The 13,546-nt window shown below is 39.3% G+C and overlaps 1 protein-coding gene across 7 annotated transcripts in view; it reads left to right on the top strand.

Moving 5' to 3' along the window:
- CTNND2 (catenin delta 2) overlaps positions 1-13,546 on the top strand; it is a 655,193-nt gene that overhangs the window by 277,270 nt on the left and 364,377 nt on the right. For all 7 annotated transcript variants that reach the window (XM_048507354.1, XM_048507355.1, XM_048507356.1 and 4 more), the window contains exon 6: positions 3,773-3,945. In XM_048507354.1, the coding sequence (XP_048363311.1) occupies positions 3,773-3,945 (173 nt within the window). The remainder of the gene's footprint in view (positions 1-3,772; positions 3,946-13,546) is intronic.

Raw genomic sequence — 13,546 nt, 5'->3', positions numbered from 1 at the left:
CTTGGTGTACTGAGGGGCTGTGGGCAATGAAAGGACAAGACAGGCTGCCAGAGCCACAACGGAGAGAGACTCACACTGGATCCGACTGGACAGGGTAGGCCAGCAGAGCTTCTCTGGGTGGTCAGAAGCTTGTGGGAATCAGGCTGGCTCAGCGACCCATGGTGACCATTTTGCTCAGCACTTTGAAGATAAAATCTCTTGCATCTGTTACAATTTGGACTGTGTATTAGTAGAAACAGGGTCAGATGGTGCCAAGGTGCCAACTTGTCCAGTTTGGGATATTTTTCAGTTTATTCAGTCAGAGGATGTGGATGTGATCCTTAATGTTTGAGAGCTACCACTTTAATCTTGGCGGGGGGGAGGGCTGGCTGACTGGGTTTAAGAGGTGGCTTCCTCTTAAAGAAGGTGGGGGGAGTGGCACAGGTGGTGCTGCACCCACTTCTAAAGAAGCCTGTCCATGTCCCAGGAGATCTTAATCATCATAAAAAAATCTCCCATGTTCCATTCCTGAGCAAGGTGACTGAACAGGGCTGGACAATTGTTTAGATCCCTTCCAGTCTTTGGCCTGGTTAAAGGATTGAAATAGCCTTGGTCTGTCTGGTGGCTGGCTGGCACTTTGACATGGAAAGAGGCAGTGCAATTCTGTTGATTCTTCAGGGCCTCTCAGTGGCTTTCGATACCATCAATCATAGCATCCCTCTGGACTGCCTATTTGGAGTGGGATTAGGAAGCACTATTCTGTGGTAGCTCAAGTCTTGTCTGGTGGTGCTGAGGGATTTCTGTTCAAAGTGAATATGCAATCACATTATGGCTTATGCCAAGAAATGTAGTTGCATCTTCCTCCGCAGACTTTCTCCTCTGTTGGGACAGGGGATGCCTTAATCCTCTTTCAGCCACCATTCTTGATCTGAAGGTTCTGCAGGCAAAAAGACTACCAGGGAGAGGTGAGTGCCCAGGCCATCAGGCAGGGCCTTAAGATTGTATTTGACAGTCCACAAAGATGTCAGGTTTCAGCACTGCAGGGTCAGGATATGGGGCTGCCCCACTGTCCAGAGATCTTTCAAGGTGGACCACAGAAGATGTCTCAGTTGCTGGGGAAGGAGGCCCATCTCTCCCCCACATCTCTTCCCCCTCCAAAAAGGTACAGGTCTGCCCTGTCCCCCTTGGCTGCCTTGGTACCTGCCTTTTAAAGGAGTCTGTGGTTGCTGGACAGCCCTGAGTTTATCCATTGCCCTGTTGTCTTGCCCCTGGACTGTTCAATAACAATATTTTGTATTCATACAATTTCTTTTATTGAAAACAGCATCAGAAAAAGGAATTTAGACTTCTATTGCCAGAACTAAAGATTAAGCACCAAATCACCCACAATTATACTCCTCTCTCCATGCCCCTCACGTCACATAACGGCATAACAGTTCCCAGGGGGGACAGTTGTCATTCACTGAGTGCAGTGATCTTCAGGGGACATACTGGAAGAGAGAGAATCATAGGTACACTGGTCCTAGACCATTTAGGGCTTTGAACATGAGTACCAAAACCTTGACGTCCAGTACTTCATTCGGAGCCAACCTAGGTGGCAGAGCACTGGTTGAATTTGTGTCCAGCACGAGGTCCCAGTAAGTGAATATGCAATCACATTATGGCTTATGCCAAGAAATGTCCCAGCTTGAGTTTCTGGAGCAGACCCTAGGAAGCCCTGCATAGCATGAGTTGCAGTAATCCAATGTAGAGGTGATCGTTACATGGATCACTGTGGTTAGGTCAGCCTGGGACTGGTAGGGAGCCAATTGTTTCACCTAACAGAGATGGTAAAAAGTCAGGCAAGGATGTGTGTGCCCTGAGCCTCCATTGTCAAGAAGGTATCCAGGAGAACACACAGACTCTTGATGGTTGGTGCAAGACTGTTGTATTCTGTCAAGAGTCAGCAATTGCCACTCCCTTGTCCCTCTTCAACCCAGCCACGGGACCTCCATCTTAGCTGGATTTAGCTTCAACCAGTTCTCTTCTAACCACTCCACTGCAGCCTCCAAGCCACTGGCGGAGCATCCAAATGACCATCCATCAGCAGATACAACTGGGTGTCATCAGCATCCAAACATCCAGATCAACCCTGCAATAGGGTACATATAGATGCTGAATTATATCAGTGAAATAATTGCCCCTTGAGGGGCAATTCAGTACTCTCTCACTGATTGCTACCTTCTGAGGTTCTCTTTCTGTTTCAGTCACTAGATGAACTCTAGATCTGCATCAAATAGCTGCAATGGGAAGAAGAAATTTCAGAAGGCCCAATAAATGTATAGAAGGACTTGAGAGGGGATTCTAGCCGACATATACTGGAATGGGTTTGTGGAAAGCACTTTCAACATTTCTCTGCTCAGCTACTGGATTTACAAAATAAAATATCAGTGAAAATGACACTGGAGTATTTTGTCTTAAGGTAGCTTATATCGATTTTTTTAAAACCCTCTTTTTCTTGTTCACCTGTGCAGGGCAGTACACAATGTTGAAAGAATCCCAACAAAACATTTACCAAACAAATGTCGGCTTCATCTCTCACAAATCACCCTCCACCCCCAGCAAAACATACATGGCTCTTTCCCCAACAACTCTCTTTTGTCCTTTTCTAATTTTGTCCCTATGAGATAGCCTGAGAAACAGCTCCAAGCCAGTGCAAGTGGGTATTAAGCATGTAACTCTCTCACACATCACCCCAGCAAAACATTTACCAAACAAATGTCAGCATCATCTCTCACAAAACACCTCCAGTACAATCCACCCCCAAACAACATCACTTTCAATGGTGTTTAAACTAGGGAGCCCAGATTCTTCTTTTAAATCCACCTTAAAGGGAGAATCTGGGGTCCCCAGTTAAAACAACATTGAAAGTGATGCTGTTTTGGGGTGGATTCTCCCCCACCCTGAAACAGCATCATTTTCAGTGTTTAAACTGGGGACCTCAGATTCTCCCTTTAAATCCATGCCATAGGGGATGGATTTAAAAGGAGAATCTGGGGAAATTTGGGCAGTGCCTGCTGTTAGTGGGTGCAATTGTTAAGCTAGCAGCACCAAACTTTCAGGGTATCTTTAGGAAACTCTCCTGATGATACCACCCAGGTTTGGTGAAGTTTGGTTCAGGGGGTCCAAAGTTATGGATGCTCAAATGTGTAGCCCCCATCTCTTATTAGCTCCCTTTGGAAACAATGGGGAATGGGAGTCCATAACTTTGGATCCCCTGAACCAAACCTCACCAAACCCTGGTATCATTAGAAGAGTCTCCTGAAAAATCCCTGAAATTTTGTTGCTGCTAGCCTAAAAACTGCGCCCCTTGCAGACCCAAAACTGAAAAAACACAAAAAGAAACAAAAAACACACAAAAGAGGCTGAATTTTTTGCACCCCGTGACCAAATGGGGGTGCCTGAGACATTTGACTCCCCATGTCCCCATGGCATATGCACCCCTAGATCTAATATTTACCTCTTTCCTGCAGCCTTTCATTTGCTAGTTTGGGTTTGATTTATTGTTTGTTAAGTTCAGTAGAGCAGCATTTTCAGTTATGAAATATTCTGTTTCCTTCTTGAGAACTACAAAATAGTGGTGTTTCCAGTAACGAAGTGCTGCCTCAAATTATGTGACCTGATTTTTGGTGCCAAAATGCTAAGTCACCCAAAGCAGAAAGTCATCCTTTCCTGGTTGTTTACAATAAATAATGCATGTTTTTCCTCCTTAATTGTGGCACTCACTGACTGCTGTCAATTACTTTCCACACAGGGCCTAGCCTTCTCTCTCAGAGTGCTCTTCAGCTCAATTCCAAACCAGAAGGGTCTTTCCAGTACTCATCTAGCTACCATAGCAACCAGACTCTTGCTCTTGGTGAAACATCAACATCACAGCTCCCATCCCGAAGCAATCAATCCAGATCAGCTATACAGAACTATAGTCAGGTATGTGCTGGGAAGGAACCTTGATAAAAATTGCTATTTTGAGGAGTGTTCTAATGGGAAAATGAGAATATGTGAACACATGGGGCTTTGCTGATGAAGTACAGTTCTATTTTTTTATATATATTTTTATTGATATTTCGGAGTTATTACAGATTTATATTGTATACTTTATATACATCCTCCATATCTTTTCCCCCCTTTTTTCCCCTCCTTTCCTTTCTCTTCTCTCTCTTCTCTTTAGATGCTAGCAGCAGTAGTCCATTCTTTTTTCAATCTTCTTGCACCTTATTTTTTTCTTCTGTGTAATTCCACTCTCATGCTTAGCTTCAGTCTCTTTGAATTCCATCCAAATCCCTCTTCATATCCTTCTTTGTTTCTTTCCTTTGCACATATTTGGATTTCTTTGACATTGTGTCGAAAAATTTCTAATTGTATTTGCTGCCATATATATTCCAAACCATTTCTGCATTGTCCAGATTTTTTTTTGTCCTTCCTTTCCCCAATGCTATTACTGCATTAGGGTCACTTCCTTGACTCATGAATTTGAAAAGTTTTCTTTTTCTTTGTCTCTATTTATAGTATAATCCAATATACCTATATAATAGTAAATCTATACTTTATCTTTATTTTTAATTCTTTAGCATTTTTTTTTTCTATATATTTTATCACATTTTCCCACATACTTTTACTTCTATACATTCTAGCCACATATGGGTATATATTGCATTTTTATCTCCACACAATGCCAACATTTCGGACTGAGTCCACTTATCATATATGCCAAATCTGTTTCGGTGTTCTATGTACCATTTTAATATTAATTTCTTCTAGTTCTGCATATTTATTCTATTTCTTTTTATTATTTTATTTTATATTGTCTATAGTCCTTTTAATAAGATCTATGTTGTCTTTCACTCCATCTACTGTTGCCATTTTTTCCATTATGATTCTTATCATAAATTCCTGATCTTCTATCATGTTTTTGTATATAAAACTCCTCTAACCTTTTGTCCTTTTCTTTTCCTCATATATTTTTGTATACAACTTTTCATTATACACTCTTCCTCCCTCCTGGAGGCTTTTATCTTTTCCCCAGATTCCTCTTTAATAGTAAATCCAGTTTTCTTTACCTCCTTTCTATAAAATTTGGAAACGGTATTAATTCTCCCTCTTCTCATTGTACAGTTGTGCTACCTTTGTATATTCCTTTTGTCTATGGTAGAGATCTTATTGCTTGTGCTCCTCTCCTGTCTCAACCATGCTGCAAGGATGAGTGGTGCTTTCTCTGCATCCAGTAACCTCTGCATCCATTTTCTCCCTTCCATTTCTCCCAGATTTCCATTGACACCTTTCTAGGTAGCCTTTTAATTTTTGTCTTTCTATTTTTGAACAACTTGAATATATTCCAAAGCTACCCGGTGGTTCAAATTTATTTCATTTTCTAACTTCATCCATCTGTCTCTCTTTTTTATCTATTTGAATTCCCATCAAACTTCTTTATTCTGAAATGCCTCTGTAATGATTCCCTTTGTAGAATTTTGGGAGCCCCCTAAGCCCATTAGGTTTTTTTAGACATATAGACTATTTTATTCATCACTCTTGGTTTCTTTTGATTTAAATGCCCATAGTTTAAATTCTCCTTCTTTGTCCCATCTCTTTCTCAAAATTGTTTCTTCTTAATCTCTAACGCAAAGTACTCTGAAATAGATAGAAGAGTTTTGGCATTTTTAATGCTACTTCATTCTCTTAGAAATAGATAGATCTCTTCCCTTGCCACACCTTTAGAATTGCTTCGCTATTTTTTTTTTCCATATTACTTCTCAGTAATTATATATTTTAAAACATCTTCTTTTCCTTCTTATTTGTTACTGTTATACCTAAATATTTAATCTTCTTCTCTTCAATTCATTTCCTTCCCTAGTAGTTTTTTTTCTATATTTATTCCCAGTGATTTCAGTTTTCTCCCTATATTAAATCCACCAAACCAGAATGCTTTTGAAAGTCTCTAGCATATTATTTTTAATTCCTTTTAAAAAGTTTCTACAGGGTTAGTTTGTTACTAGTAATAAATCATCTTGCAAATAAATTTAATCTTATTTCTTTTCTTTTTATTGATTTTTATAGCCTCTTTGATCCTCACTGCTATTTCTAATTCTATCCGGCTAGATATTCCATTGCTACTACTTAATAATGATGGAGAAAGTGGACATCCTTGTTTCCTGCACCTCCTTTCTATCCTAATTTCTCTCCGACCTACCCATTATTTATCAGTAATCTTTGCTTTGTTGTTTTTATATAATTCTTTTTTAATATCGTTATTAATCCCTTTCCAACTCTGCTCTGTTCCATTATTTGGAATAAATATGCATGGCTAACTGTGTCAAAATGCTTTTATAGACATCTAATTTTTATCATGGCATATTTTTTATCCTTTCCATGTTCCATCACATTCAATACATTTCTTATGGGATAGCTAATATCTCTCTATCCTTCACAAACTCCATATTGATCTTGGACCTCAATTATTTTTGGTAATATTGCCTTTTATTCTGTCTCGACAATATTTTAGTAAATATTTTATAATCCTGGTTTAATAAACTTATAGGTCTATATGATCTCAACCTGTCTCCTGGATCAAGTGTCCTGGTTTTAATATAGTGATTATTTCTGTTTCTCTCCATGTTTCTGGTATTTTCTGTCCCTTTAATATCTTATTATATAACCTTTGTAATTCATGTGTCAATATTTTGTGCCATTTCTTTGTAATACTTCTTGCATGTAAATCCATCTAAAACCAGGAGACTTGCTTTTGTTCTTTTTTTTTTTAGAATTCTTTTGCCATTACCAAGCTTCCTATTTCTTCTTGTGTTATATCTTTTCTCCAAACTTTGTTTCTTTCTCCCTGTGTGTTAGATCTTTTTATGTGGGCTCTCTTCTATCCTTTTCTGTGTCTCATCCTTTTTAAATAATTTTTGACTACAAACTGTGCAAACTCCTTTGTCTAATTTCCTTTCTATGTTTCCTGTTATTCTTTTCCATTGGCTTTTCACTCTTATTATTGATTTAACTCTTTGTTTTTCTTCTCTTTTTCTTTAAATAATTGGCTAGTTGTTTCATTGACCTTTATATTGGTTCTTTTGGAAATTGACTTTTTGACCCATGTGTCTTTTTTTTTCCATAACTCTTTTGACTCAGATCCACCCTCCAGTTGTTTTATTTTAGTAGTTTTAATTCATTATAGTCTGTTATATTATTTCTGTTCTGTAGTTCTGTCCTCTGCAGTCTTTACCTTTTTCCACCCAATTGATGTCTTTCCTTATTTTAATACCTTTTTCTGTCTCTTTTGTATTTCCTATACAATAACTATCTCATTACTGCCTTTCTCTGAGGCATCCCACAACATCCCGCCAGAGACGGTGTTTCTATTTTCTAGAAAATAATCTTTTCATTCCTTCCTGTAAAATCTTCTTATTTCTTTTCATTCCTTTCATTATACATATTATCATATCTCCACCTATACTTTGTTTATCCCTCTTTTGCCAGTCTGAATGTAGCTACCACTGGAGCAATGGTCTGAAATCCACTCTTTATGTGGGGTCTGGATCTCTACAGCATTGTATAGACTCCATGTTCTTTGTCAGAATATAGTCTATGTATGTAAATTTTTTTATGTCTGTTAGAATAGAAAGTTGGCTGTTGTGATTTCTCCCGCCTCCTCATACATATTAGTTATATTCCATTGTTTCAAAGCCCTTATAAGTTCTCAAATCCATATTACAGTCTCCCCACTCATTAATGTTTCCTCCTTTATATTCCCTTTGTACTCTGTTAAATTGTTTTTGTAGGAAACTCTTTTGCTTTTTCTTTTGTTAGGTGCATATAAGTTCATTAGTGTTATTTGTATCTCATTGAGGAAAACCTTGTAACAAAAAATCCATCTCCCATTTTGATCTCTTCAATATTTTTTGCACTTGTATGTTTATATTATTTTTCACAAAGAATAGCAACACCATTCTCTCTTTCCCTCTGCTCTTGATTCACATAAGGTTCTCCAGCCCGGTAGCATTTTATTAAAGGAGCAATATCTCTCTTTCTTTTTATAAAGGCTTTTCTGATGCAAACCAAATCCCAGTTTTCTTTTCTTAACTAGTTTGGCATTAGCTTTAAATCTTTTTTGAAATTGGAATTTAATCCATTAACATTTCTACATGATACAAGTTTTAAATCTCCTGCCATAAGTAATAATTTTTGTCTGCTATTTTCGGCCTGCTGCTAAGTTTCATATTCATTCTTTTTTTTCCCTCGTTTTCCCCCCTTTCTCCCCCTTTCCAGATAAAATTCTGAGGAGTAGATTCCTCTCTCCCACACATCTTGGATTTTCGGCCTCATGCGGTCTCTCCTCCCTCCCAGCATATGCATTCTTAGTCAATTCTCTGTTAATGGCAATCAATCAGTTTTAAAAATTCTTACAACATTCAAATAAAAAGATACTTCTAAATACATACATATATCAACTAGATTGCATCTTACAACCTATTTTTCCTGTAATCAGAAGAGAGTTTTCTGAAACCCGGGCATTCCCAGCCATTTTGATGTTTACTTGGAAACAGTGTTGAAGCTAGATAATACTATTCAAAACAAATTTCTGGGAAATTTTCCCAGGTTGTTAAAGTAAACAATGTTAGATGATGATTTCACTGTTTTAATATCTTCTAAAAACTATGCATACAAGAGTTATTTTAGTTAGTTATTGTTATTCAGTTAGCAATTCCTAATTAGTACTTAGAGTGAAATGTTATATAGCCATTTAAAAGTTAATTTTTTGAAGGAAGTCTCTGACTTATGTTATCTCTTCTTTGGCGCTTTGAACGCCTGGTATCTTGTAGAAGTTGCAGCCTGGTCCTGCATGTCAGCTCTTCTTCTAGAATCACTGTCTGTCTACGAGGTTCTGCAGCTTCCCAAGGAAAAGACCCAGTTTATCCAGAAGTTGTTGTGCCTCCCTTTGGGGTTCTTGCAAGTATATTTCTGATTGCTTTCAAAGTGTAGGGATCTGCTACCATTGAAATTTAAAATCCATGAGAATTTTTTATTTGCTCTTATATAGAGTAAGGTTTTGCATAAGGCATTAGTGGCACTTTCTTTGATGTTGCAGCTGCTTTCTGGTGAAAGACTCTATGCCCCTCACAAAAATTTTTCTTTGCCTTTATATACATCAGAGGCTGAGTGCATTTCTCAGCTTCTTGTATAGTGTTTGCTTTGATCTCTTCTGTAGTGCGATTTGAAAATAATGTCTGAGTCTCTGTTTCCCTGAGAAAAATCCCCTTCTGTGGGCTCTCATCTATCGATTCCATTATTCAAAGTTTGGAATGTTTATAGGAATTGAGCCACTGTGGCTATTAATTGGTTTTATGCATCTGTTTCATCCTCTCCATTCGGCGTGGACTCCAAGCCTAAAACAAAGGTTTGCAGCTGCCTTTTGGTCCTATCTTTTGAGAGAGAGGCTATTTTTTACGATTTCAGAGAGGAAGTCAATATCATCAGTGTTTTTCTTTATTTGTTTCCTCTTTTTGAATCACTCTCTCCGCAGTATTAGAAAGTTTCTTTGACATGTCTTGTATGTCTTTATCAATTGCAATCAGGTTAGTCTGTGTTGTCTTAGTAAAGTCATCAAAGGAAGCCTTTATCTGATTTGTTAGCTCTAACAAATCTGTTTTGGTTACATAATTTTCCTTGGGCGCCATGTTTTTGCTTCGCCCTTTATCTTTTTAGTATTTTAATTGGACTCACTGGTTTGTTTTTCGTCTCTTCAAAGCTGTCCGGTGTTCTCTCTTTTGAGTTCTCTGTTTTAAGTTGATTATTAGTCTTTATCTTCTCTTTTATGCCATTAAATCTTTGTTGCTTGCCGGGAGGGTGTCGAAAAGCGTCTAATCCTTGTCGGACATGCACAGAAAAGCCATGAAGTACAGTTCTAATGACCACTAAGAAACACTTCATTTTCCTGATGGTCATTGAAATAGCTGCACTTATGACGGAGCACAATTTAACTAATAAAATCAGTGCAGGATTTTTTAAAAGTGGGGATAATCTCTCCATTTCTTACTGTGTATATATCCACTGACCATTGCTTACCTGTAAAAGCAGATAGGTTCCTTTCATAGTGCTCTCTATCACGGGTATACTGATCTACAGTTGTCTTAATTCTGCAGTTTTAAGTGTTGCATTGTTTTTAATGTTTACATTATTTAATTGTCAAACAGTTTTATGATTGAAATTATGTGTGTGAGTTGCCCTGAGCCCAGCTATGACTAGGGTGGGCAGGGCATCAAATCAAATAAAAATAATAATATTCTACATTGTATATAACATGGATGATAGAATGATGTAGGTATGAATCTTTGTTGTGCATTTAATTTACAGATAGCTGACCACTATGGGCTTTTATGCACATTTGGTCTCCTTCACATTGAGCATACATTCCCTTTGGGTTTGATTCTCAGTTATGCAGACATTTCTTCTCTTCACCAGTCACCCTCCCCCTCAGATCAGAGAATTCCTGTGTTTTCCAAAACCTGTTCAAGTGAGATTTTTTTTCTCTCCCTTCACAGGGAGAGCAAAGGAGATCAATGTGTTTTCCTCAGATTTCCTCACTCCTCCATCCCTTACCCCACCCACTGTTTGGGCCACCATTTCAAAATGATCAAGGCTTTTTTAACACAAAGTTAAATTGCCATGAAATTGACCAGGTCTAGCAAAGTAACACTACACCAAAGTAGTGCCGCACACACACGCACGCTCACACCCACACACCCAAAGGTGTCGGGCAACTTCTCCAAATGGAGGCTGCATGGAAAGAACAAGGAAGCAGTGGGCTGGCAAAATAGTAGATTGGTTTGGTTAGGGGTACTTCACAGGAGGAGAATTCCTGTGTATACAAAAAACTGTGGAGGAAAAACCCACTGCAGGACAAACAGTCGCAGGATAAGTAGTGTAGGTATAAATGTCCTATGACCATTTGTGTAGCCTCTTTTTCTTTCCATTGTTTAATTGAATTCCAATAAGAAAATGGGTGCTGTGCCTATTATTGCTTTGGAGGATGATTAAGATGAAGCATCAAAACTTTTGCCATTTGGGAGTTGTGAAAGGCTCTGAACTCCATTGTGGAGACTGTATTTTCCAAGAGCAGAAGATACATTTGTGTAATATGTACATTTCCCTCACATGGTTTACTTGGTAATAATAGCAAAGAAGTAGTTAAAATAAACAAATGCTACATTTATGTATATATTTAATTACAGATTTCTCCAATCATAAACATATACCAAATATGTAAATATATTATCAGGATTATGTTCATGCTAATGAAGGAATATTTCTCAAGGATGGTGAGCTTCTTCTCATATTTTGAACACAATGACAATTTTAGTAGACATAATATAACAAACTAGCAAAGTCCAGGCCAAAGTAACCGTTCTCAGTTCTTTATTGTGCTGGCAATCATAGTTGAATACACGCATTTGAGGTCTGAGACCCTCAGACCTTTGATTTTTATTTTACACAGTGGCACATCACATTCCCGCCAATCCAGAATAAGCAAAGCCAATACTCAAAGCAATACAGAATAAACAAAGCATAGTTTCCCACAGGCAAGTAGAGATAACCTACAAGCAAAAATCCCCATCCCAGGCAGAAAGCCAGAAGCAGCTGGCAGCCACCTCCCAAGGACAGACCACACACTCTCCACATCCTGACATTCCGCCCCTCTTAAGATCCCCCTCCCCCCGGCTTGTGAGGGAAAGCTTTATGAAATGCAATAACTAAGGTTGGGGCGTGAACATCCGAAGCACTGACCCATTGATTATGACCTGTGGGAAATATCACCCATGAAACAAGATATTGTACGCGCTGGCGGCGCATGTGGGAATTCAGGATAGTGTCGATTTTGTAATGCTTGTGGCCATCGATCAAAACTGGCGGAGGGCATTCCGGAGGGCTGTGCCAGGCATTGAAATCTGGAGCCCACTTGAGCAAACTGGAATGGAAAACAGGGTGAATATTGCTAAGAGACTTAGGTAACTCAAGTTTAGCAGTTACATTATTAATAACTTGTACAATTCTAGAAAGACCAATACACTTTTCCCCCAGTTTGGAATATTTTGTACATCACGGAGATTTTTTTGTAGACAAATACACCCAGTCATCAACATGCAAAGGGAAATCACTCTGGTGTTTGTCTGCCTGAGTCTTTTGGGCTTCCTGAGCCTGGTGGAGAGCTATACCAATCGAGTCCCACCCTCATAAGAACATAAGAACAAGCCAGCTGGATCAGACCAAAGTCCATCTAGTCCAGCTCTCTGCTACTCGCAGTGGGCTCTAACACCAGGTGCTGCCTTTTAGGGAGCCTCTCAAGCATGTAAGGATGTGGAACGCCAATGGCCTTCATGGCTGCTGTTGCTCCCCGAAAGCACCTATAGAGTCTGTTAAGGCATTTGCAATCTCAGACCAAAGAGGATCAAGATTGGTAGCCATAAATCGACTTCTCCTCCATAAATCTGTCCAAGCCCTTTTTAAAGCTATCCAGGTTAGAGGCCATCACCACCTCCTGTGGCAGCATATTCCAAACACCAATCACACGTTGCGTGAAGAAGTGTTTCCTTTTATTAGTCCTAATTCTTCCTCCCAGCATTTTCAATGAATGCCCCCTGGTTCTAGTATTGTGAGAAAGAGAGAAAAATGTCTCTCTGTCGACATTTTCTACCCCATGCATAATTTTATAGACTTCAATCATATCCCCCCTCAGCCGCCTCCTCTCCAAACTAAAGAGTCCCAAACGCTGCAGCCTCTCCTCATAGGGAAGGTGCTCCAGTCCCTCAATCATCCTTGTTGCCCTTCTCTGCACTTTTCTATCTCCTCAATATCCTTTTTTGAGATGCGGCGACCAGAACTGGACACAGTACTCCAAGTGCGGTCGCACCACTGCTTTATATAAGGGCATGACAATCTTTGCAGTTTTATTATCAATTCCTTTCCTAATGATCCCCAGCATAGAGTTTGCCTTTTTCACAGCTGCCATGCATTGAGTTGACATTCCCATGGAACTATCAACTAAGACTCCTAAATCCCTTTCCTGGTCTGTGACTGATAGCACTGACCCCTGTAGCGTGTATGTGAAGTTTGGATTTTTTGCCCCTATGTGCATCACTTTACATTTTGCTACATTGAACTGCATTTGCCATTTCTGAGCCCACTCACCTAATTTATCAAGGCCCGCTTGGAGCTCTTCGCAATCCTTTGTGGTTCTCACCACCCTACATAATTTGGTATCATCTGCAAACTTGGCCACCACGCTACCCACCCCTACTTCCAGGTCATTTATGAATACGTTAAAGAGCACTGGTCCCAAAACGGATCCTTGGGGGACACCACTCCCGACATCTCTCCATCGTGAGAACTTCCCATTTACACCCACTCTTTGTTTCCTGTTTCTCAACCAGTTTTTAATCCATAGGAGGACTTCCCCTCTGACTATGGTTTCAATCCAGTCATTTAGTTCAGGGGGTTGCAAGGGATCGAAGCCCAACAGAGGAAATGGTGGGGCAGAGTG

The sequence above is a fragment of the Sphaerodactylus townsendi genome, linkage group LG09, assembly GCF_021028975.2.
Source record: "Sphaerodactylus townsendi isolate TG3544 linkage group LG09, MPM_Stown_v2.3, whole genome shotgun sequence".
Classification (NCBI taxonomy): domain Eukaryota; kingdom Metazoa; phylum Chordata; class Lepidosauria; order Squamata; family Sphaerodactylidae; genus Sphaerodactylus; species Sphaerodactylus townsendi.
This window is presented reverse-complemented; position numbering and strand designations above follow the sequence as displayed.